This window comes from Chionomys nivalis, chromosome 6, assembly GCF_950005125.1.
Source record: "Chionomys nivalis chromosome 6, mChiNiv1.1, whole genome shotgun sequence".
NCBI classification, from domain to species: Eukaryota; Metazoa; Chordata; class Mammalia; order Rodentia; family Cricetidae; genus Chionomys; species Chionomys nivalis.
The window spans coordinates 40,259,051-40,284,040 of record NC_080091.1 but is presented as its reverse complement, the minus strand read 5'-3'; the positions used below and the strand labels follow the sequence as shown (position 1 = coordinate 40,284,040).

The following is a 24,990-nucleotide window of genomic DNA, read 5'->3' as shown; positions in this document are numbered from 1 at the left end:
GCCACTTCTGCAAACACACCCCATCAGGACACAACAGTCTGTCGGACAATGAAGACAGGTCGGCTGGTGTCCTGTGTCTAGGAATTAGGTCTAAATTTGGTTATACAGCATTCAGTCTCCCCCAAGGCAGCCAGTAGAAAACCAGGAGTTAACTATAAGATCCCATATTCAATAAAATAAAACTATAGTTAGTTACGAAATGAACTGTAAGGCAAGCTGCCTTCACAATTTGAACAGCTAAACATAAGGAGCAAAATTAACAGAAGAAAGGTTTACATCTAGGGCACAACATATTTCTACACTGACCAAGGGACACCAATATTGTAGACATTTAGTCTGTAAAATTATAAGCAATTGGCATGTTAGGCAACACCAAAACATTTAGTACTTAAAAATCAAGCCAAAGATCAGAACCAGGAGCAGCCGAGCTAAGCATGGGTTAGGAGCAGCCTGGCCGCAAAAGGCTCCAGGCCTCAAATGAGTGCTTAAGCTTGGGAGGCTGGAGATGCCCTAGAGAGCACCCTGATGGCTATCCTCTGACCAGGCTAACTGGCAGAGAGAGGATGCAGGCCCATAGGCTCCATACACCCCAGCACTGGGACCCTCTCTGCCAAGCTCACCGCAGAACAACTATCACTCCAGTCCACTAAGTTGCCAGTCCCAACTTAAGCACAGGTCCAAGCCTCCAAAACTGGCAGGTGGCAGAAACTACCCTGTCAGAACCCAGTCCACCCCTTATGGCAAAAGCTCCCCACCAAGCAATCAAAAAATATTCTCAAAGGTTAAGCTAAGAGCTTTCTATGGCCCAGGGTACTCTGGACACCACTGTGATAGGGGCCAGGAGCATCCTGGGAAGCTGGTGCCACTTTTCAGCATTCTAGCGACCAAGGAGGCCACTGAAAAACTGAGAAACTATTTTTATTTTGGATATACAGAAAACATAAGCAACAGAGAAGCAGGAAAGCAAGGCACAGCGCAAGCACCTGGTTAGAGCAGAGGCAGGCGCGGGTACTTACTAGGGTAACAGGTACTCTTTAGCACATCCGTCTCCTGCTGTAAGGCGGCCACAAGGAAGAAAGCACAAGTAGAGAGTCTATGCATTCAGTCACAGCCATTGGGTTACATAAGAAGAAAGGCCAAGCCACTCTTATAGACCACAGACTGGGGTGAGGGGAGCCAGGAGACACAGACGTACACTGGAGACTAAGGGACGCACGTGTCGGACCACACAACAGGTACATGCAGTGGTCTGAGAGGCAGAGGGGGCACGTACAGCACTCTCAAGGACTGATTAATGCAGCAGGTCTAGAGTCCTGCGGTCCTCGCACAACTGAAGGCACCAAAGTGTCATCAGACTCCGGTCAATGCTGGAAGTGTGCAGGCAAAGGACAAAGCTGACATGACAGGATGTTGGGGGCACTCCCTGAAGTCTGCCCTCCCCCAGCCACAACAGCTCAAATCTGTCTTGACTCAGGTTACCCAGGACTAAGCAGGTACAGAAGAAACAGCTGAGGTTTCCGGAGCTGTGTGTGGCACTGGTTTTGTGGAATGCATACTTCTTCATCCGTGTTAATGGAACGATCGCCACATTGCCATGCACCGTTTCACAGCAGGGCTGCCGCCATGCTCCCAACAGCACTCACCTTCTTCCAGCTTGACGGGAGTGCTGGGGGGAGTGCTGGGGACAGCGGACTGTCCTGAGGGACACTTTTCTTTCTGCTCCCTTGTCTCGTCCAGATTCTCTGCAGATGTAAACAAAGTGAGCACACAGGGTTCAGAGATGAGGTCCAGGACCTATGCCCTTCCCCAGCATCCCAGCAGCCTGCCTTTTGCTCCACTCCCACCGCAGGAAGTCAGCTGGGCCTCCAGCCTGGAATCTGCTCTTTTATACACAACTGAAGTACTGACTGAATGTCAAGAACTAACCAGCTGTGGCCTCCAACTAGCAACTACCCTGCCTCAGCCTCTCAGGTGCTAGAACTACAGGCATGAGCAACCACAACTGGTTACTTTTTACCTTATTACAAAGACAATCTTCAGGACAGAAAGATGGCTTAGCAGGTAAAAGAAACTGTCACACAGTCGGGCGGTGGTGGCGCACGTCTTTAATCCCAGCACTTGGGAGGCAGAGGCAGGCGGATCTCTGTGAGTTCGAGTCCAGCCTGGTCTACAAGAGCTAGTTCCAGGACAGGCTCCAAAACCACAGAGAAACCCTGTCTCAAAAAAACAAAAAAAACAAAAAAACAAAAAAACTGTCACACAGCCTGGCAGCCTCAATTAAATCCTGGGATCACATAATGGAAAGCAAGAACTCCCAAAGGTTACCCTCTGACCTCCATGCGCCCACCTTGGCATGTGTACACCTACACTCACACACAAATAAAATAATTTTAAATATTCAAAGAGAATCTTTTAGTGCTGCCCTGTGACTGACTGGTAGGTATGCCCTCTGTGAGATGTCCCTCTGGCTACATGACCAATGATGAAGGCACACTAGCATTATTTAGGGTTTCAGTAGCCCTGGTTATCCTGAAACTCACTCTGTAGTCCAGACTAGCTTTAAACTCATGGAGATCCGCCAGTGCTGGGATTAAAGGCGTGTGCTACCACTGCCCAGCAGGTTTAAGTTTTTTTTTTTTTATTTTTTATTTTTTTTTAATTTTTCGAGACAGGGTTTCTCTGTAGTTTTTGGTTCCTGTCCTGGAACTAGCTCTTGTAGACCAGGCTGGCCTCGAACTCACAGAGATACGCCTGCCTCTGCCTCCCGAGTGCTGGGATTAAAGGCGTGCGCCACCACCGCCCGGCCAGGTTTAAGTTTTTTTTTTTTTTTTTTTTTATTTATTTATTAATTATGTATACAATATTCTGTCTGTGTGTATGCCTGCAGGCCAGAAGAGGGCACCAGACCTCATTACAGATGGTTGTGAGCCACCATGTGGTTGCTGGGAATTGAACTCAGGACCTTTGGAAGAGCAGGCAATGCTCTTAACCTCTGAGCCATCTCTCCAGCCCCCAGGTTTAAGTTTTTTACAGAAAAAGTTTCCCACAGTAATCTGCATGTGTGCTCACACAAGGAAGTGTGAGGCACCTGCGGAGGTGAGCACGGCCCAGGTGATAGCCCTCATCTTGGTTGTGTGTAGCTGTGGACTCCAGGCTGGCTGGCCCAGAGATTAGTCTGGAAATTCTGCTGTCTGCACTGGGATTACAGATGCATTTGGATCCAGGTATATGCAGCAAGTGCTTGCCCACCGAGACATTTCCCAGACCCTACCAGCAGTTGAAATCTGTTAACTCCAGTGTTGTTTTCATTTTAATTTTCTAAAGTAAACTAGACTGATGGGGACCAAAGGAAACTGGGGCCCAAGATACAGAAAACCCCATTTACTCCTCATTTAAGGAAAAAGAAATTTATACACATACACACACACACATCTCAATTATCATAATTTTTAAAATCTCCACCTTTCATTTAAAAATCTTCTTTTTTTTTTTTTGGTTTTTCGAGACAGGGTTTCTCTGTAGCTTTGGTGCCTGTCCCGGAACTAGCTCTTGTAGACCAGGCTGGCCTCAAACTCACAGAGATCCACCTGCCTCTGCCTCCCAAGTGCTGGGATTAAAGGCGTGCGCCACCACCACTGGGCTAAACATCTTCTATCAGTAGCCTAAGAATAAAAACTTTTTATGCCCTCTAGGCAGGCTCCACCCCTCTGCCAAGAGCTGCATCAATAGTAAGCAAGATCTCCAGGCACTATGGTACTCCCATTTCTGCCAGCTTTGGTCACAGGACACAGGCAAAGCAAGTCCCACTCTACTGTTTATGTACCATCCCTGCCAAGGGGGTCTCAAGTGCAGGGGAAGCTCCTATGCACTGTTTGACTCAAAAGAAAAAAAAAGACAAAAACCACTAGAGTTACCAGAGGACAAACACACACACACACACACACACACACACACACACACGACCCGACCCAACCCCAGGAGCAAGGCCACTATAGGCAGCTCCTCTGAGGCCTCTTACTGTGCCATGAAGACCTGGATGGCAAGTGAGTGTTGGATACACTACTTACTTTTTGGGAGGTTTTGTTTTGTTTTTTCAAGAAGAGTTTCTCTGGGTAGGCTTGGCTGTGCTGGAACTCACTCTGTAGACCAGGCTGGCCTCTGCCTTCCAAGTGCTAGGATTAGAGGTATGTACCACCACTTTTTACATAACTCAGGTTTCTTCAGCAACTACACAATGCAATACTTAGTCTAAAACATGACCAAATAAAGTTAAGTTGGGTCAAATGAGATTGTCATCTTAGGAACCTATGGTCCAGGAGGGTGGTCCACCTTTCACACTAAGAACTGTCTGCAAGGCTATGCCAGGGGTGGGGGTGGGATGGCAGCTAAAGCGCACACTTGAGATTCAGTACAAAGGACTGGGTTGTAACTTAGCTCATAGCTCTGAGAACATTGGCATAAATGTTCATGGGCATGACATCTCTCTTCCCCAGATCCTCTTAGTACTAGTCAATGGTTCCCAGTGTATGGGGATCAGGGAACTCAGGGAGAGGCTAATGTAGTTAGATCTGGCTTTTAAACCCTGGAGTTTGGAAGTATGTGTTCTATCAAGTTCTGACATTTAGCTCTGTTTCCATCTGTTGTAAAACTGTCCTATAACTTCTGACAAAATCATGACCAATGTTGTCAAAAGGTGAGCAAGAGAAAAAAAAAGGCCATGGCACCATGCAGTGCTACTGTTGACATGGTTTGGGAACAATCAGAGCAACCAGCATACTAACTTACGCTTTGACCACCCCTGCACAGGGGCACAAGGGCATTCCCAACATTCTAATTCACAGCCTATGATCATAGGAGAGGGGTTATGGAGAAAAGGAGTATGCGCCAAGCTCCATTCTCTAACAACCTTTGTAATAAGGACACAGACCACAGTCCAATCAAGAGCCTCAATGCTCAGAACTGAAAATCATGCCGGTAATGGTGGTACACGCCTTTAATCCCAGTACTAGGAAGGCAGCAGCAAGTAGATCTCTGAGTTCGAGGTCAGCCAGGTCTACAGAGTGAGTTCCAGGACAGCCAGGGCTATACAGAGAAACTCTGCCTCAAAACAAAAACAAGACAAAACAACAACAAAAAACTAAAAATCAAACCAAAAAACCCTGAAAATCACAGACCCTAACCCAATATCCCAGATTCTGCCATGAACACACCCTGCTCCCAAAGAGCGGGCCCTGCTCCAACCACTGGAACCAGCCTACCTGCCAGGGTTTATGGATGAGCTCCGATGTCTGCACGCACAGCATCTGGGATGGGGCCTGATCCTGTACTCATTAGTTGTAAGCAATGAGCACTAATAAATCACATGAATTAGGAGGCCTCATCTCAGGAAAACTTTTGACAGAAACACTTCATGAATAAAGAGTATCTCTTAAACATAATACTTAAACTGTCTTTCCCAATAACGAATCCAAAATCAGTGATGTCAAATGGACAGAAATCCCAATGCCCAGTTCTGCACACACTGCAGTCTGAGTGCTGAGTCCTTTAACCCTCTCTTCAATGCGCTTTTGGAAGAGCAGGGATGCATCTCTAGCTTAGATGCATCTCCTCTGGGCAGAACCCCCTCTACACACACTGTGATATCATGGTACATATGTCTGGGACACACACATCACTGCAGAGTGTCCCTCATACAAGTCCATCTTGACAAGCACCATTACCAGCATGTTTAACCTAATTCTTTCCTTCTAGCCCAAATGATTAGAGTAGGACCATAAGAACATACTGCTCGGTCATAACTAAACAAGATTTGTGCTTCATGCACAAGACTTTTCTCACACAGAGAAGCTTGTAAATACTTTCTCCTACTTTCTGGAGTTGCCCATAGCCAGCTCTCAGGAGCACTCACCTTCAGAGCCCTTCTGCTTCCGTTCCACCTCTCGGCGATATTCCTCTAGCTCACGGTCTGTGAGCGTGTTGAAGGGGTTGGGACCTGTGGTGCTCACAATTACATGGGGCTGGTATTCCTTCTCAATGATGGCTTTGGAGGCCGTCACTAGCTCCCCCTGTGGACCAAAGAGATTGGTATGCAGGAGCCTGACCTGGTGGGAGCACCCTCCTCCCAGGAACAGAGCAGGCAGGGGGACATGGGGACTTTCCAGGAGCACATAGACATAAGACTGTACCACTTAGCCCTGTGGGGCCTCCCTCCTCCTGAGGAAACAGCCGCAGGGGGTGGGGTTTTTTTCCAGGAGCACACAGACATTCCAGGACCACATTGCCAGGGCCCATGGCCAAGGCAGATTTCAAAAGCAAAGGCACTAAAGGTACAGAGTCCGAGGCACAGACTCCCTGGAGAAGTGGCCTCCTCTATCCCCTATAGACAGGAATGGCAGAGGACTATGCCTGGGTACTGCTCTCAGAAAACGGCCACCTTACAACAATCAGCGCAAAGTGTGTGGAGATGTGTTCATGTTGTTTTGTTGTGTTTTATTTTGGGAGGCAGGATCTCACTATGTGGCTCTGGCTATCCTGGAGTTCACTGTGTAGACCAGGCTGGCCTCGAACCCAGAGATTCACTTGTCTCTACCTCCTAAAAGCTGAGATTAAAGTGTGTGCCACCACTGCTGGCCTGAGATTTGTGTAGGGTCTTAAAGTCTAACAAGTTTTCTGCCCTTCTCACTGGTTTACAGCCAGTTCCTGAACTAAGTCCTTAGCACTCAGAGACAACAAAAGCTCCCCAACAGCAGGCTTGCCTAATGACTCTGGAGTACAACACAAAGAAGCAAGTGAAGCACTAAGGCAGCTCTTGGCTCCTGTCAAAGAAAAGATGACAGACTACCCACAGTGGGAGTGAGAGGGCAGTCCGCGCCTCTTCACAGGAAAGTGTCCTGCAAGTGTTCGAGAGCATGGCCCAGAAGAGACAAACACGCACATGACTAAATGACAGCTATGAAGAGGTATCCCAAACTATTCAGACAGTAGACCTAGAGCCTCAGGGTGCACACTGACAAGTAGTGAACACCAGAGGGAGCCAGTGTCTTGGCTGTACCAGTTCCTAGGGACAGTCAATCCACACCAGCAACTACTTACTCTTCAGGTACTGGCTGGAGAAACTGGTGTCTGGGTTGAATAGGGAACAAAATATTTAGAGTTCTCCACGTGTAAATAGTGACACAGATGTCCATAGGAGAGAAGCGAAGACATACTGAATAGGCAACTTTGTTGAAGAGCCTCCAAGACCCTCCCCTAGGTCTCACCTAAGGTTGACTGACTTACCATTTATGAGTAGCCCACCCACTGCAAGACAGAAAAGAATTTGAACTCTGTCACTTGCTCATGAGGGCTGAAACAAGCCTCTTCTTGTCCAAAGACTTTACTAAACCCTAATTCCACAAAAGGATTCTATTAGCAATGCCCTCCAAGCAATGACATTCTGTAAACACAGCAGTGTGTTGTCAGCACCTGAGAGCCACCATTTATCACAACAAAATGAGCAGGGTAATTAGGCTTGAGAGAGATGTCCAAGTCCATGTAATCAAATGATAGCAGGCATCCACTGTCACGAGACAGCAAAGCTCCTGCTCCAAGTCTTGATGTCCTGGAGGACAAGCTGGCCCTCAAGCACACAGCATTCTCCTCTACCAGCCAAGGTGTTGATAAGATCAACTGTAAGCACAGTCAGGTTGCCTCTGACTAAGTGCTGCCTACAAGAAGGCAAGATCATGAAAGCTTGATATTTTCTCACTCCTGGTCACGGAACAGGAACTCCAAGCAAAACAGACTCAGTAACTATTTTTGTACTTGATTGTGGCCTATGATTGGAACAAAGACTCTAAGATGAGCATAACTGGTTTAGTGAGCTCAGGTTTTCATCTGTCAAGAGTGACCTGAGTCTTTAGGCTCTCCAGCTCCTCTGCCCACTTCCACTCCTGGAAGTACTCGCTTTTCCTAAGGAGCTATTTCTATTCATCTTAACTTAAAAACTATAACTTTCTCCTCTTTGAAGCTGCCAAGATTTTCACTTAACCTGTAGTGTTTGTCTTTTAAACTCTTAACAAAACTGTCAATGAGCGAGAGAGAGAGAGAGAGAGAGAGAGAGAGAGAGAATGAGAGAGAGAGAGAGAGAGAGAGAGAGAGAGAGAGAGAGAGAGAGAGAGAGAGAGAGAGAGAGAGAGACACTGAGATCTGACTTTCACAGTACTGGGCTGTGAACAAGCTAGGTGCATATCACAAGGTCAGAGAGTCGGAGAGATAGGCTTACTGCCCTTGGCATTTCTGCCACACACCATGGAGGACGCCAGCCCTAGTAAAGTGTCTGTAGACACAGGAAAGCTCACAATACACAGACTGAACTGCAGAGTCCTCCCTGCCATGGGCAGATGGCAACACAGCCCTTTATACCCTTGCCTCTACCACTTAATGTACTTGCCATAAGATCCAGAAGGTGGCCCAGATTTTTTAGGTTCCACATTGGGCTGTGCAAAACTCAAGAGGAAAAGGCTCTGGTATCACTGCGTAGTAGTGATGCACGCCTTTAATCCCAGCACTCAGAAGGCAGAGGCAGGCAGATTTCCCTGAGTTTGAGGCCAGCATAGACTACAGAGTGAGTTCCAGGACAGGTTCCAAGCTACACAGAGAAAGCCTGTCTCAACAACACCCCCACACCCCCAACCCAGCGTGGGGAGGGGGGACTCAGGTATCTTCTTATCTCCTTGGCCTGGGGAAGGCAATCCCAGCACTGGGTGAACAGCCGCAAGCAAGAGAAAAAGTCCAAGGCTAAGCAATTCCTTCCAAAAAAGCCACAAGTTTCCAAGTTCCAAAGTCCTGTTCCTCAGGGACACAAGAGACATTAAGTCCTCCTGTGCCATTGAGAAGGCTGCTTAGGACACAGGCCTTTCTGAGCTCTGAGCCAAACAAACCCCTCGTTTCTTAGGTTGCTTGCATCAAAGTAACTAATGCAGGGAACTTAAATTTGTAAGCTTACATACAAACTGGGTGAGTAGCTGACTGGAAGTGTGCCTGCCTGTCATACAAGGCTGTGTGTTCCATCCACAACTCAACATGCTCTCCAACCCAACGTAAGTTAGCTGGGGTTGGCCTGCAATGTACTCTACTGTTCAGACGGTAAGGACTTGCCCTTGAAGCATCCACATGATCTGCCCATATCTGAACAGGTCTAGGAACAAGAAATAAAGCTGTCACGGGATGAAGAACCAGCCCAAAATGCATCCTCTGATGGAGTTGGCTACCCTGATGCTTTCCAAATAGCCCCTACAAGTCAAAGCCATGAAATGCACAAGACCCAGAAGACAGGACAGCCATTGGGACTGTGACTACGCGGCAGCCCACAAAGCTGGAGGACCAGACCACAGACTACATCTGGGGCTTGCAGATCACACAACTTCACATGTAGCAGATAAAGATTACTATTTATTAACTGAGAAGCTCACATGACTTATGGCTCAAAGTACCAACAGGAAAAGCAAGCTGGAAGGTAAATTCTCTGGCAAATTCTTTCAAGAGGCAGGTAGAAATAAATATAAAAGTGAGAGGAAAAAAAAAGACTCACTGGGCTGGGTAATGGTGTCACACACCTTTAATCCCAGCACTTGGGAGGCAGAGGCAGGAGGATCTTAGTGAGTTGGAGGTCAGTCTGGTCTACAAGAGCTAGTTCCAGGACAGGCTCCAAAGCTACACAGAGAAACTCTGTCTCAAAAAACAAAAACAAACAAACAAACAAAAAGACTCACTGGATTGATACATAAATATGAAAATATAAAAAATAATATTATTGTGAAAGAGTCCATGCAGGAATTAAGAAGCCTAGTATTTATCTAATTCTATCCGGCAATCAGAACCCCTTTAAAACAATACATGAATTTCACATCAAGTGTGTAGATAGGAAAGAGCCTGGAAATACCCAACTTCAAGCTCTTAGCTATGCATTAGGCACTTATTGAGTTGTTTCTTTTTTATTACTTACTTTATCTTATTTTTATTTTATTTGAGAAAGAGCCTATCTATGAGGCCTAGGCAGACCTTGAACCCTCTTCAACTCAGCCCTAAATTACTGGCTGTGCCTTAATCCTTTATTGGGACAATCTCCCTATAAGGTCCAAAGTGGCCTAGAACCCTCAATCCTCCCAAGTTAGACCAGATTTTATTTAAAGTTTCAAATAAATGCATTTTATTTACAGGGCTGACAAAGATTGCCATGTTTTATTGCACACCCTTCTGAAAGACATCTACTACTAGTAGTCCTCTACTACTACAGCCAAAGCTGCCCCTGCCAACAGCACCCAGACAAGTCCATTTATAACTGCATCTCTAAGATGAAAACTCTGAAACCCAAAGGCAAGCACTAACCAAGGTCACATTCAAAACTTCAGAAAAGCACCATATAGCTCCAGTGGACCACTTCAGGTAAAAACTGAGAATGCTGAAAATTGGTTTTTAAAGAAAAAAGAGAAGACAATACGGCCGAGTATACCTTCTATACAATCTCACAGAGGACTTAAAGGTGCTTCATTAACTAAAGCCTAAAGAGGGAAGCTGGTTGGGGGAGGGAAGGGAAAAGAGCACCACGGACCAATAGGTAGGTAAGGACAGGGCAGTGAGTACCTTTCTAAAAGAGACAGATTTAGCGGGACTAAAGGTCTGCTCTGTAAACTCGAGCCCTTCGATAGTTTCCGTACAGTCAGAGAGGGGTGCGTCCTGCAACAGTAAACTGAGTCATCAGAGCACACCAGGCCCAGTCTTAAAAATATCAACCAAGACCACAGGATGAAGCCAGCTAAGAGCATGCAGCAGGGGCAGTTATCAACAGTATGGGTTGGTGATGACAGTGGTACGTGCAGACATTGGACATGAAACCAGGACCACAGTTGGCCAAATTTTAAAAATGCAACAACAATTATCTACTCCGGCAGTCAGACTGGAAGCATCAGAGGGCATCTTGATTTCCAGAGATAACTACTTACACAATTAACATCAATGTGCCACTCTATGTAAGTCATTTTGCAGAAATGCATGTAAATGTGGACAGCACATTTACAAGCACCAACCGCTCTGCATCCCAAGGAGCACTTTGTTGCAGACGTGAGTATATACCAAAACAAAGGTCCATAGCCCACCCCTTTCCTAGCATTTACACAGCACCCAGGTTACCAGGAAACCCAGTTTCAAAGCAGTGGCGTATAAACCCCTGGAGAATGCATGCACTATAAGGAGCAGAGCTAGAAGGGTTGATACACCCTCAGCATGCTTATACTTGGTCTAGAACTCAAGTAAAGTGCCTAGATTATCATGAATATTTTTAACAAAGATACCCACTGTCCTAGAATACTCACCTTATAATACTGAATAACTTTGGAGTAGATGGTCTAAGTCACCACCCACTAATGTCAGAGACACTGTGTTCTCTTACCTGAACGAGGCTTCTGTCCATCACTACACCACACAAAACCTGCGACTGAGGTCCTGCTGTCTTAATGTCCTGTAAGTTCTGCTCTCGAATCTGAGGAGGGGAAGAAAAGAGGGCACATGAGCAGTACAGAGAAGGCAAGCTGTAACTTCCAATCCTGTTGTTTACACACTTAGACCCTGGCCATGTGCAAGCTGTACTTCTGTTTAGGCCCATGACGGTAGGATGGCTAGGGCACACCTACTTTTGGGTACCGGCCTAACTGTACAGAGGGGATGAACTACAGGCATGAAGGGCTGGACTGCTCCTGTCTCTTCATACCCTCCAGATGGCCCTGGCAAGGCAGAGACCCTTCACTGTACAATCTTTGCTATGCATCCATCTTCCAGCAGCACTGTGGAGTCTGATGGAGCTCATGAACTAACACACCAAACACCATTCACAGCTCTCTGAATGAACCCTGAAAGGCAGTGGCAGCTGTCTGTTCCTATTAGGATCAGGTTCTGCGGTTTCTACTTCAGAACTGCTATTTAGCAAGCAAAATTTAACACAGTGGGACCGCAAGCTATGAGCAGAAGCAATACTGCAGAAAGATAACTCTGCTAGAAGCAAGCACACTCTACCCCATAGCATATGGCACTCCTCCCAACTCTAAACACTCCCACCAAATGTAGACAGCAATACACACCTTGTTCCTCATCTCCTGGACCTCTTTTGGGTTAGTGTTCAATGGAACAAACAGGTTAGGGACAGCAGAGGTGGAAGTTCTATGTCCATCCTCTTTAGTCCACTGTAATATCAAGAATAGGTGAAAAGTCAGGATTATGACAACGATAAATAACACCATAGCATCCAATTTGTCCAAATGATCTCACATCTGATCATGCATTGAACATCACAGGACGGAACCAATGACCATATATCCTGGGTCACCCAGTAGAGTCACCATAACAGTGGGATGTGGCCACAAAAAAAAAAAAAAAAAAAAGCAAGTGATGGGACTCAGAGTCATGACTGATAGAAAAGAGCCATGAAGAGAGCTCAAAATCTGGCACACAAAGGTGACTGACTACATAGCTGAGCCTCACAACCCATGGACCTGCCAGAGGAGGCCCCTCAGAGACCATTGGTTTACCGCCCTGAGAGTCACCCAACACCAAAGCCAACTGGAAGCGTGGGATGACAATCATGAGAAGCAATGTGATGCTACTACCCCAGGGGTAGGCAAAGTCTGCACTGTGAGGCAAGAGTGGGCATCACCAAAGTTTTACATTAAAATAAATTCCAGCATCAGAATGTACCGATTACACACTACTCAACCCAACGAAAGTACTGTATTAGGACCAATACAGTAGCTACCTTGTAGAAGATTTTGGTGATGTCAAATATTTTATATAACTTAATACTTTTAAGTGTTACAAAAATATCCCAAACAAACTTAAAGCGCTTCATGAGTCCTCGAAGGCTGTTTTAGATATCAGTGCACATTGTCCACACAATGCACTTTTTATTCATTATTCTTATTTTTTGGCTTTCCAATAAAATACGAGATTTTTAGCCAAATTCTAATTAGGCACGAGTGGGCACTGAACAGTAAAACAAGCCATCTTGCAAGTGTTATGCCTTTCAGAATATTTTTGAGAGGCAATAAAAGAGCCATAAACCATAAGAGTTTAAAGGAAGCAACAGAACCGTCAAATGCTTAGCCACTGTGAAGGAGTGTGGAATGGGCGTGGAGCCGTGGGTACTCACTGATGCTTATCTTCTGAGACAAAAATAACTCCAGCTTTTTATTAAAAATAATTTCAGTAAAAACATTAAAACAGCCACTCAGAAGCTTGAACACATTTGAAGATAGCAATTATTATAAATTAAAATATACCAACCTGGGCACACTGCACAGAACTTGTGTTACTCCAGAACAGTAAGAAACACAGACATATGCTGACCAGGCCCTTAGAGGAACACTTCGACTAAATGCCTCCAAGACTTTGACTTTTCAAGCTAAGTTCCAGCGCTCAGAGCTGCTGCTGCAGACATGCACTGCAAAGACTCCAGGCAATGCAGAGCGCTGACAGCAGCAGCAGGCGGGTTTGTTTGTAAAGTACACCCCCTTTTACAAGTAAATCAAATAAAGGGAAGGAGGGCAGGATGCAGGAAGAGGCCAGCTGCAGTCAGGCAGGTCCCTGCCCACAGGATGCAGCTGCTCAGGAGCAAGGAGGCCTCTCACCACACCAATCCACCTAGAGAAGAAAAAACCTCTTTTTCTTTTAAGTGTTTAGAGTAAAAGTACTTTCATAAGAAGAACACTTTCGTGTCTGCTTGTCCCTACCTCAGGACAAGCCTGGCTAGCTGAGCTTGTCATACCCCTCCATGATGAACTGCGGCAACGGGCTCTTGCTACATATCAGATCAGTATCTGGGCAGACTGTTCAAGCTAGCCTATACAAAATTATGGCCCATCCTCAGAGGAATGTTTTGGCACCGGGGCATCAAGCATCTCTCAAGGCAAATGAGAACCCTGAGCAGCAATCATTTAAAACAGCACCCCTGGCCACGTCTTATCGCTAGTGCCTGTAGATGGCCTGCGCTGCACTTGGGTCATGCCACACCCAGCAGGAGTCAAAAGACTCACCACCATGGCCGTCTACTCACATGCAACAGTCCATGCAGAGGGCAGCTGGTATGAGCATTCGGAGGCTGTGGGATAGAGGGAGGCAGCAATGCTGAAAGAGGACAAGGGTCAGTAAAGAACTGGCCAGTGAGCCACAAAAAAAAACTGCGTAAGAAGACACTAGAGACAAAGAGGTTTTGATAACACGGCAAACACACTCAAGTCTGCAGCACTGAAGAATAAGGGTTATGCCATAAGCACCTTAAGCATAAATGAAGTTGCAAGGTTCCTCAGACAGATACTGAGTGAAAGAAGAGCTTCTGCTTTTAAATTAACACGGGGAAGTTCATTAGTACTTTTGCTACACATAAGGTTAGGTTATCTGAACTACAAGAGGTACATTGTATCTTAAGCAGTTTCGAGCAGATACTATTAATGGATTTTAGTTAAGACATAAAGTAGATTTTCGGCTCAGAAGGAAGAAGGTCACACAGGTAGTGCTCACTAATGAGGTCAGAAAGGGAAGTTCCCAAAGCCTCCGAAGCCCCAGTTGCCCAACTTGCTCTACATCATCTAACTATGAACAGTAAGGTAGGCACAGACCAAGCAGTTGGTAATACAGCTTGGCACGCAGACACCGGACGAGAGAGACTGCAGCAAGGGTTTCACGTGATCGTGTGTAATGTTCGTCCACACCTTAGTCTTCGACTTGGGACTGCTTCCGTTCTGCCCCTCCTCAGAAGCTTCATCACCCCGGCCAGAGTTCAGCCATCTTGTCTTCTCTCGCTGCTGCTTCTGAAAACTGTGTCTGAGAGGCGAACAAGTGCCCGAATCGCCGTCACTAGCAAAGGAGTGGCCTGTGACACTGGCAGGTACTTCTACATCGCTGTACTTTTTAGATCTCTCTCTCAGAGCAGGGTATCGATAAGGGTAGCCAGTTCTGTAGCCCTAGGGTCCAAGCAGAAGGAAAAGCAGTCAACACTCCAGATCTCAATATCTGGTTAGAGACTACCTCAGAGAGAGAGAGAGAGAGAGAGAGAGAGAGAGAGAGAGAGAGAGAGAGAGAGAGAGAGAGAGAGAGATCCTAAAGAATCTCAAGAACTGGTGCTCAGATGTTTGAGCACAACACTTGAATTCAGTCTTCAATTTGAGTTTATGATCATCTGCTATGTTTTGCAAGGTATGCTCAACCTAATCCATACTTCTGCTGGGTCAACTTATTTGCTAACTTCCTCACAGACTTCCTCATCTCAAATACCCAACACTTAGCACCCAACAATTGAGGCAAACAGATTGCACAGGAGACCCAGAGTCCCCATCTCATCATACCCTTCCCTCTGGGCCTAGGCGGAACTTCCAAATCTGCTTCTAGGCCTTGACATTCACTTGAGGTAACAGGCACAGATTATAAAAACAATAGTGCCTGTTCTGTGGGTCTACTTCCACACTGCTAGCTCTGAAAAGCAAGCTACCATGGATACAGCAGTCATTAAGAAACAGATTGTCCCTCAGCTGAGCTTTCTGATGAGAACCCAGTCCTAGCCACTACTCTACTACTGACTGTAGCCTTCAGAGTTCACTGGTGCCTGGATTGCTGGCCCACGGAAGTGATGAAACACTAACGATATGCTGTCTCAAATCATTAAGCTGAAAATGTTTTGCTAAATAATAGAGAGAGAAGGTCACCAAGATGATGCAGCAGATGATGGTTTGTGCTAATAATTCCGACAGCCTGAGTTCAACAGATTGTCCACAGTGCACTCCATGTACCTATGCCGCGTCTCCAACTGTGAACCAGCCTCTATGCTGTTGCCTTCCTTCCCACAGCTTGCCCTGTGATGATTTTATCTATTCTTTGGGACACTTCCTGAGGACCACCTATAAAACAAATTTTCTTCTTGTTTTTTGAGATAGGGCCAATCTATATAGCCCAACTGTGCGGGAGCTCAATATGCATACCAAGCCACAAACAGACATATCTTGACCTCTTTTTTTTTTTTCAATGTGTGCTCTCATTCCCTATTATGGAAGAAGTCCTGCAAGCTGAACATCTACACCACACTGGGCTCTGTGATCTTCAAGCAGCACAAGTAGACAGGCAGCAAATATCTATGGAACTATGTAATCATATGCAATCAGGCCCAAATAGCAAAATGATTAGTAAATAAAAACAAAACGCTTGATGGCATTAGACAGTCCCTCTCTAGTTGGCTTACAGGATAACAGGTACTGACTAACCTTACTGCTAGTGATCCAACTGCATTCTTAGTTCCCACTAAATCTAAACACAAAATTATATTTAAAAATGGATCAGGGGCTGGAGACATTGCTCAGTGGTTAAGAGCACTTACAGCTCTTGCAGCACCCAAGTTTAGTTCTAAGCACCCACCAAAGTAACTGCTGTAACTCCAGCCTAATACCCTCTTTTGGGCTCTGTGGGCACTGCAAACACACACAAACATATATAATTTTAAATAAAATCTTAAAAAAAAAAAAGAGCAGAACTTGGAATGTGACTCACTTGGAAGAATAACTGCCTAACATGTACAGAACCCTGAGCTCTAGTTCCAGCACTGCATAAAAGCAAGCATGGTGCATATACCCTTTCATACCAGAACTTGGAAGGCGGAACAGAATCGGAAGTTCAAGATCATCCACATCTACACAACAAATCTGAGGACAGCCTGGTTTTATGAGACTTTGTCGCAATAAATAAATTGGAAAAAAGAACCTTTATCTCCACATTTTATTATGATTTAGCCTAGTAATTAAAAACTGGGAATTCTTCAAGAAGTTTAGTATGACAACATTCAGATACACATGGAGACAGCCACTTCAACTGCTACGTAAACTACATTTGAGCTTTAGAACAATGAAGTTGTTGTCTAGTGCATGCAACATTCTCACCAGATTATCGAGCATCCGCATAAGAGCTTCAAATTCCTGCTCCCCAATCTGCCATGTGGGAGTTGATCCACTGCCCTCCTCTGCTGGAGTCCCTGGAGAACGGGACTTGGCTTTGTACTTCCCAGGATCCAGCAGAACTAAGTTGTCTGGTCCTCCAGCACTTGCCAGAGTTCGAACCTTTTCAAAAACAAGCAAACATGGCTTGGTCCCATGATGAAATTAAGAGAACCAGATGACCCTGAAAAGATACTGTAACACACACACACACACACACACACACACACACACTGCACAGAGAGCAATAGAACACATGGGACAGACTGATTACAAGGTCATTTTCAGAGATTTTTCTTACGGTGACAAAATATGGACACTCCTAAGAAAATGGGCACTTTTCCTCATTACCTGACGGCTGTCGGTAACGAGTAGTGGGACAGCAGGAGCTGGAGCAGAGCAGAGAGGTATGAGGAAGACTGATGCTGAGAAGCAAAAAAACCTCTACATTTTTGCTCCATCTTTTTTACAAGGATTGTAAGGAAAGGTCAAATGCAGTAATATATATATATATAGGACATACATAAAGCCATATCACACACCAATACTACATAAGTGATACAAGCATTTATATGTATGAAAAATTAGAAATGAAAATCCCAGCAATCTTTTACAAATTCCAAATCATAAACTCATCGTGGCTAAGGGCTTGCTCAAACCTTCATTCTTGCAAATCAAGTATCAGAAAACCCACATGAACCCCAGAAACATCCAAATAAACTATAAGCTAAATGGAATGGTCTACCTGGATCTCACAAGCAACCACAAGGTTATGGATGTAATAGAAGGCCTCCTCCACACTCTCTCCAACTGACACAAGCCCATGATTCCGGAGAATGAGAACCTAAGAGAAAGCAAGGGAGATCTGAGGAACAAGGCACCAAGTCTGATCATTTTGGCTCTACAACTGAAATACCATGAGATGCTACTGACCTTGCTTTTAGGGCCCAGATTTTTCTGAATCAAAATTTTTTCCTCTTCATCAACCAAAATGCCATGATAGTCATGATAAGCAACATCTCCAAGGGAAAGTGCCTCCGGGGAGATAGGCAAAAGCCCACATTTCATTGCAGAGACCTAGACACCAAATGGCCACCACGACAAAGAAAAGCCACAGGTAAACAGCAACTTACAACACACAAATGCTTTCCTCACAGAAATAAAATGACAGTGATATATGTTTAATTTCATTCTCTTGTTGGAAACAAATGAACCCATAAACTTAAATATAAACATTACTTCTAGGGCCCCTGACAGTAGCTAGGAGAACTTGGGAGAAAACCATGCCTGAGATTTTCCAGAGATTACAAATGCTACGCCAGTCAGTTCTTATTAACACAGTGAGTCATGGTTTCATGAAAGGAGCAGACAATAGGCCCTCTGAGGAGCCTCGTCTCAAAGGGAAAGTTCCAAGTGCTACAAGGTTTTATTCACATTTTAATTTAGTCTGTAGATAAGAGAAAAAACATCTGAAAATTAGATAAAAATTTATAACAAATTGACAACTACATAACTATAAAATTCCTCTTATATTTATTTAAATAAATGTAGTAGAGTGAGTTGGGGGGGTTGTTTTTTGTTTTTGGTTTTTCGAGACAAGGTTTCTCTGTAGCTTTGGAGCTGTCCTGGAACTAGCTCTTATAGATCAGGCTGGCCTCAAACTCACAAAGATCAGCCTGCCTCTGCCTCTGTTTTTTGAGAACAATTCTTACTATATAGGTGGGACTGTCCTGGAGCTCACTATGTAGACCAAGCTGGTCTCAAACTCAGAGATCTGCCTGTATCATTGGCATGTACCACTATGCCTGGCTATATAATAAAGAGGGTTTTTTTGTTTTTGTTTTTTGTAAATTTGTTTTCAAGACAGAGTTTCTTTGCATGGTTTTGACTGTCCTGAAACTAACTCTGTAGACCAGACTGGCCTCGAACTCATAGAAAGCTTTAAAGTAAAGTTGAGTCTCAAAAAATAAGTAGCCAGGCATGGCAGATAGGGCCTGTCACTCACAGGTGGGCTCAAGCTACTCACAGACTTGGGTAGAATGATCTCAATTTCAAAAGCAGCCTGAGATACAGAGTAAAACTCTGACTCAAAATACAAAGTAAAAAGGGAAATAAGGAATAGCTCAGTGTAGAGCATGTGCCTAGCCTTGGCGTCAATCCTCAGTACTGTAAACAAACAAAAATTTACCCAATCTTTATGCTTCCTAAAGTTCTTCTAAATTTGTCCAAAAATACGCTAATTTTTAACATTTACTTAAGCTAGACAGAGTGTACAAGCCTTTATCTCAACACTCTAGAGGTAGAGGCAGGTGAATTTCTGTGAGTTTAAGACCATTCTGGTCTACACAGAAAGTTCCAAGATAGCCAGAGCTACATACACAGTGAGACCCTGTCTCAAAAAACAGAATAAAAAAAAAGGAAACATATGTTCAGCTGCAATGGTGTAGACCTATAATCCTCAGGCTGAGAGGCCAAAGCAGGAGAATCATATGTTTAAGGCCAACTTAGACTACATAAGGAGACCCTATCTCAGTGGGGCAAAAGAATTGCTACAAGTAGCTATACAGTTCCAGGTCAGTCAGGGATACATAGCAAGAAGCTAGGGAGGAAGGGATGGAGGTCAAACTAGAGACTGAAGGTGTAGCTCAATGTTATATGTAGGCTTAGTTCTATCCCCAGGAACATATGTAGACAGAAAGAGAGCATTAAAAAAAAAAAAGTCAATCAGTTGTAGAGTTTATATTCCTGTGTATGACTATTTGTGATGTGCCAGAAGTGTAGATGTGGGTAAATACCTGTGCAAGCATATATCATACACATACACCAGAGAAAGACAGCAGTGTCCTGTTCCATTGCTCTCCATCTTACTCCCTTTGAGACAGCGTCTCTCACTAAACCTAGAGCTGGGTTGGTAGCCATCAAAACCCAGTGATCTTCCTTTCTCTGCCCCCTCACAGTAATGAGGTTACAAGCATGCACACAACCACATACAGTTTTTTTTTAATAATTAATTTGTTTTTATTTTATGTATATTGGCATTTCGCCTTCATGTATCTCTGTGTGAGGGTGTCAGATCTTGGAGCTACAGACATTTGTTAGCTGCCATGTGGGTGCTGGGTATTGAACCCAGGTCCTCTGGAAGAGCAGTCAGTACTCTTAACCATTGAGCCATCTCACCAGACATACAGTATTTTATGTGGATCCTAGGTATTTGAACTGAGGTCCTTTGTTCAAGAAGTAAATATTCTTTCCTACCTGTTGACCATCTCCCTAGCTCTAAGCATTTTGTATGTGTGTATGTATAAAATATATAACAATTTAGAATTATTTGCTTGCTATAACAAGCAAGAGCAAGTCAGAGCTTTAAAATCTACAAAGTAAGTTGGGCACAGTGGCACATGCCTGTAGCCCCAACACTTAGGAGGCAGAGACAAGTGGATTTCTGTGAATTTGAAACCAGCCTGGTCTACATAGTGAGTAGATACCCAGAGATACAAAGTCAAAGTGAGGCCTTGTTTTGAAAACAAAACAAAATAAAACAAACAAACAAACAAAAAAACACCAAATAAATAAATGAAATGAAACCTACAAAGCTCCAAGCATGGCACACTTACCGCTGCCCCTGCTGGTGTGTGAATGTGCACAATACACTTAGCATCTGGTCGTGCAGCATAAATTGCAGAATGTAAGGTGAAGCCAGCTTGATTTACTCCCAGGTTAGTACTTCCACGATCTACTATATCTCCTTGTAGATTGACTTTAACCTGCAAACAAAGAGGCAAACCTTTAACTTTCAAGATGACTTCAAGGTACCCTTACTAGAAAACACTGAAAGCCAAGTTCAAAGTGTCTATAACTTCTTTCAAAGGTTTCTCTCCAAACTAACCAGTTTTGTATACTCAATTAGGCGCTGCAACTAGACGTGAGAGCACTTACAAGATCTAATACAATCTTTATAACACGATGCCAAAGAGAAGGGCATTCTCACCAAGCTGGATGCAGTCACTTCACTGTAGAGAAGACCAAAGGGGACGATGAGGAAGTGTTCCTGCTCGGAGTTCACTCTGGTCTATGGGAAAATACCTGAGTTAGCACAGAAGTCCAGCTATAATTAACTGTGTCACTTACGGAACACAGAGTCACAGGTGAATGACTACAGAACTAAAGCATACAGTCTATCACAAAGCTAATAAGTGAACATTTACTATACTGTACAGCAATTAAATTGTCAAATACATACTGGTCATGTCAATGAAAACTGACTGTAAAGGAAACAAGCCAAACAATCCAGCACTCACCCTCTGATATGCCAATTAGTCATTGTGGCCATCAGTCTCATGGCAAAATGGTGCCAATCCTCAGAAGTAGAGTAATAAAAAACAAAACCCTTTATAAAGTTTTTCAAGGAGCTAGGAAAAATGGATAAACAATTAAGAGCACTTGCTGCTCTTGCAGAGGATCCAGGTCTGGTTCTCAGAATGCATATCAGACAGTTCAAACAACCTATTAACTCCAATACCAGGGGACCCAACCCCACTTCTGGTCTCTGTAGATATCTGTTGTGGAATATTTGTTTAACGAGGTAAAGATATGTTACAGGTGTTTATGCTGAGGAATACTACTTTAACTGTGTAAAGGTGTGTTATATTTGTTTATGCTGCATTTGTTTAACAATATTAAGATGCGTTACATTTCTTTCGCTGTATTTGTTTAATTATGTAAAGATACGTTACATTTGTTTCAACTTGCTTGACTAAGATACCTGATTGGTCAAATAAAAAGCTGACCAGTCAACAGGAGAGGAATAGGTGTGGCTGGTTGACAGAATAAACAGGAGGAGAACTCTAAATTCCAGAGAGAACAAGGGGAAAAGACTGGGACATACCCAATCCTAGAAGTTAGGCAGCTGCCAGACAGACAGACACAAGAAGCAGTGAAAGATATACAGAAGGAAAGAAAGGGGGAAAGTCCCAAAGCAAACGTAGATGGAGAGAAACAGGTTAAATTCTAAGAGCTAGTAGGACAAGCATTAAGATAAGGCTGAGCATTCATAACTAGAAAAAAGTCTCTGTGTCATGACTTAGGAGCTGATTGGTGGCCCAAAAAAAAAAGCCTGCTACAGACAGCTGCACACACACAGTGTTAACACAGACAAGCAAACACACATACACTTAAAATGAATAATAAGTAAAAGTTCCAAATTAGATTTTGCTAACACACAAACCTATAAGATGATGGAAAGATGAACACAAAAGAACAAAATCTTTTGGTTTTTCTGTGTGTGTCTATCTCTACAACAATTCATTCAGCACAAAAAAGCATCATATATCCAGCATATACCAAAAATATAGCAATGAGAAAAGGAAGAGCTGATCCCACAATAAAAGATTATCTCATTTTCATAAGCAATAATTTGGGGATAGACTTAAGTGCCTCTCTACAAGGCTGCAAGGCAAAGCATGCCTGTGATTCCAGCTCTTGGGAAGGAAGCTAAATTAGAATGACCTTGAGTTCTCAAGAGCCCCTAGGTAAGACATTGTCTCAAAAAGTTTTTACAGACTAAACAAAAGCATGTTATACACCTGTTACTGGTTAACAAACTCCGCAATACTCGCTAAGCTTAAGCACAGTATTATAGAGGAAAGGGAGGAAGGGAAAAAGAATTTCCTGGTTACTCATGAGTTGGACAATTTTTCTTATGATAAAATATTTTACTTTTTCTATGAAGTTATTTTCTTGTTTTGCGTTTATTTTATAGTTATTTCTCCTTTTATTTCCCCTGAGGCCAGCCTGGTCTATACAGCAAGTTCCAAGTTAGCCAGAGCTATACAGTGAGACCCTTTAGCAAACAACAACAGTAATATATAAAACCAATTGTAGGCTTAACAGATTTACATGTTTTATATCAAACACTTAAATATAAATTTCTTAGTCTAAAGCAAAAGGGATTTCACACAAAATTCAGACATCCAATGAAAAAAGAGCATTTCAAAATAGGCTTCTTTAACAGTCATCCCTGTGTCTGTACCCTTGGCTATCACCTCTCCTCTGTAAATAAGAGTAGACAGAGCCGGGTGGTGGGGGCGCAAGCCTTTAATCCAAGCACGTGGGAGGCAGAGGCAGGCGGATCTCTGTGAGTTCGAGACCAGTCTGGTCTACAAGAGCTAGTTCCAGGACAGGCTCCAAAACCACAGAGAAAGCCTGTCTCGGAAAAAAAAAAAAAATACCAAACACACCTCAGCACTCAGAAGGAAGAGGTGGGCTGTATGGCTGCAGAGATCAAAACTATATCCCCCACACCCTGTGCACTGGCCTGAGGGTGAACTCCAGACTAGAGTTGAAGCAACCATCTGTGAGGCTTTACCAGTGCTAAGACTTAACTAATGCAGGACAGAAAGGTCCAGAAAAGGGTCGCCAAGAAGGGAGGGCCTCAGCCCAAAATCCCAGCTGGGCCACCCTGGCTTGTCCTTCCCCATCTCCAAAGCTTCTCTAAATTTGACACAATGTTAAAGATCTAAGTCAGACAATCCTCTCCAAGCTGCCAGCACCTGTCAGCACTTTCAAATCCCCTTAGCAGAAAATCCCTGACCCTCTTACAAAGAAAAGACAGAATGACCTCTTAGCACTTACTTTTGCACTGATACTGTTAATATCTCTTTCCTGCTAAGTATCTACATAAGAATATCTAGATGCTGTTATGGTGTCTAATGGCAAAACAAATGGATATCATATACACTCTAAAATTTAAAAAGCCAAGCCGGGTGTGTGTGTGTGTTGGGGGGTGTTTTCTTCTTCAAAGACTCTGGTTCTAGTTCATAACATACAGAAAATCTTTTTGGTAATGGATTATTTTTTAACTCTATATTAATAACTAAACAGAACACTTAAAGACAGTTAAAGACAGAACAGTAAACATCTAACTGGCATTTTAATTAATTCTGTCAACATCAAACAAATTACAGGGGAGAGGGGAACACCTATAATCTGAGTCCAAGTCACTAAAATAGCATTCATAACAGGGTGAGTTATACAAAGCATCTTAAAAACACACAAATAATGAAGCTACTGTTAAAACCAGGGACTAAATTTTCTATTCCTATCACAGCTGTAACATCTGCATGGAAGCAATTACCATTAAATCTCCATCTGAGTTTTCTGTCCAGTGTAATTATCCGGAAGGGCTAGCAACTTTCCAGCATGCCAGGATGTGCACTGGCACATGAACTAAGCTAACTGGGCCTACTGCTCAGCTATCAAAAGTTTCTGGTGAATTGTTTTTCACAATTTTCCTCAAGTAATTTTACTTCAGCCAGAGCTGGTCACCACTTAATGTTTGAGGGCACACCTACACTGTGCCAGGCCCACAGCCAGCCTACACAGCAGCTCTGCTTATACAGCTGATGCTCCAGTTGACTGGACAGATTGAGAAGAATCACTGCTTCATGGGAAGAGGGAAGGATAACACTCTACCCCACACAAGGGTGCAGCACATGGTAACAAGCATACAGCCTGCATTTTGAAAAGTTCATTTTAACAGCAATGCAGCAAGCAGACAGGAAGGAGGCAACTCGGCATCTGCAGTACAGATCAATGCAGACAGAGTAGCACAACACACTGCTAACAAGGAAGGCGCCAGACCTCAGCTTCAAGAGGTTTCACATCCCTCTGAGCCCAGAAAGCAGCTAAACTGGAGCAAGCACTAGTCATGAGTTTACATGTGGAAAACAGCCACAGATATATATGGAGAAAAGGCTCAAGCAATCTACACAGCTGCTAGAGCAGACAGCACTGGCTACCTCAAGACAAATAGGAGTTTGGCAGGAGTATGAGTTTTTCTTTAGACATCTGTAACAAATACATAAGGCATACTTGTTATAATAAGCAGGCATTGTAATAATAATTTTAAAAATTCAATATTGCAAGTTGGGGGTCTGCCTGGGTCACATACTGAGTTAAGACCAGCCTCAAAAACTATGGGCTGGAGAGATGG

General features: G+C 44.0%; 1 protein-coding gene across 14 annotated transcripts in view; it reads right to left on the bottom strand.

The window, feature by feature from the left end:
• Add1 (adducin 1) overlaps positions 1–24,990 on the bottom strand; it is a 66,863-nt gene that overhangs the window by 2,108 nt on the left and 39,765 nt on the right. Inside the window, exons 5-16 of one of the 14 annotated variants that reach the window (XM_057771069.1) lie at positions 20,989–21,069; positions 20,615–20,764; positions 17,934–18,077; positions 17,746–17,844; positions 16,947–17,123; positions 14,643–14,987; positions 12,114–12,215; positions 11,429–11,518; positions 10,624–10,716; positions 5,909–6,065; positions 1,644–1,742; positions 1,017–1,053 (exon numbers count right to left, since the gene is read on the bottom strand). In XM_057771069.1, the coding sequence (XP_057627052.1) occupies positions 1,017–1,053; positions 1,644–1,742; positions 5,909–6,065; positions 10,624–10,716; positions 11,429–11,518; positions 12,114–12,215; positions 14,643–14,987; positions 16,947–17,123; positions 17,746–17,844; positions 17,934–18,077; positions 20,615–20,764; positions 20,989–21,069 (1,574 nt within the window). Of the gene's footprint in view, positions 1–1,015; positions 1,054–1,643; positions 1,743–5,908; positions 6,066–10,623; positions 10,717–11,428; positions 11,519–12,113; positions 12,216–14,642; positions 14,988–16,946; positions 17,124–17,745; positions 17,845–17,933; positions 18,078–20,614; positions 20,765–20,988; positions 21,070–24,990 lie in introns of those variants that run through there. The other 13 variants (XM_057771072.1, XM_057771070.1, XM_057771073.1 and 10 more) reach the window with 13 other exon arrangements.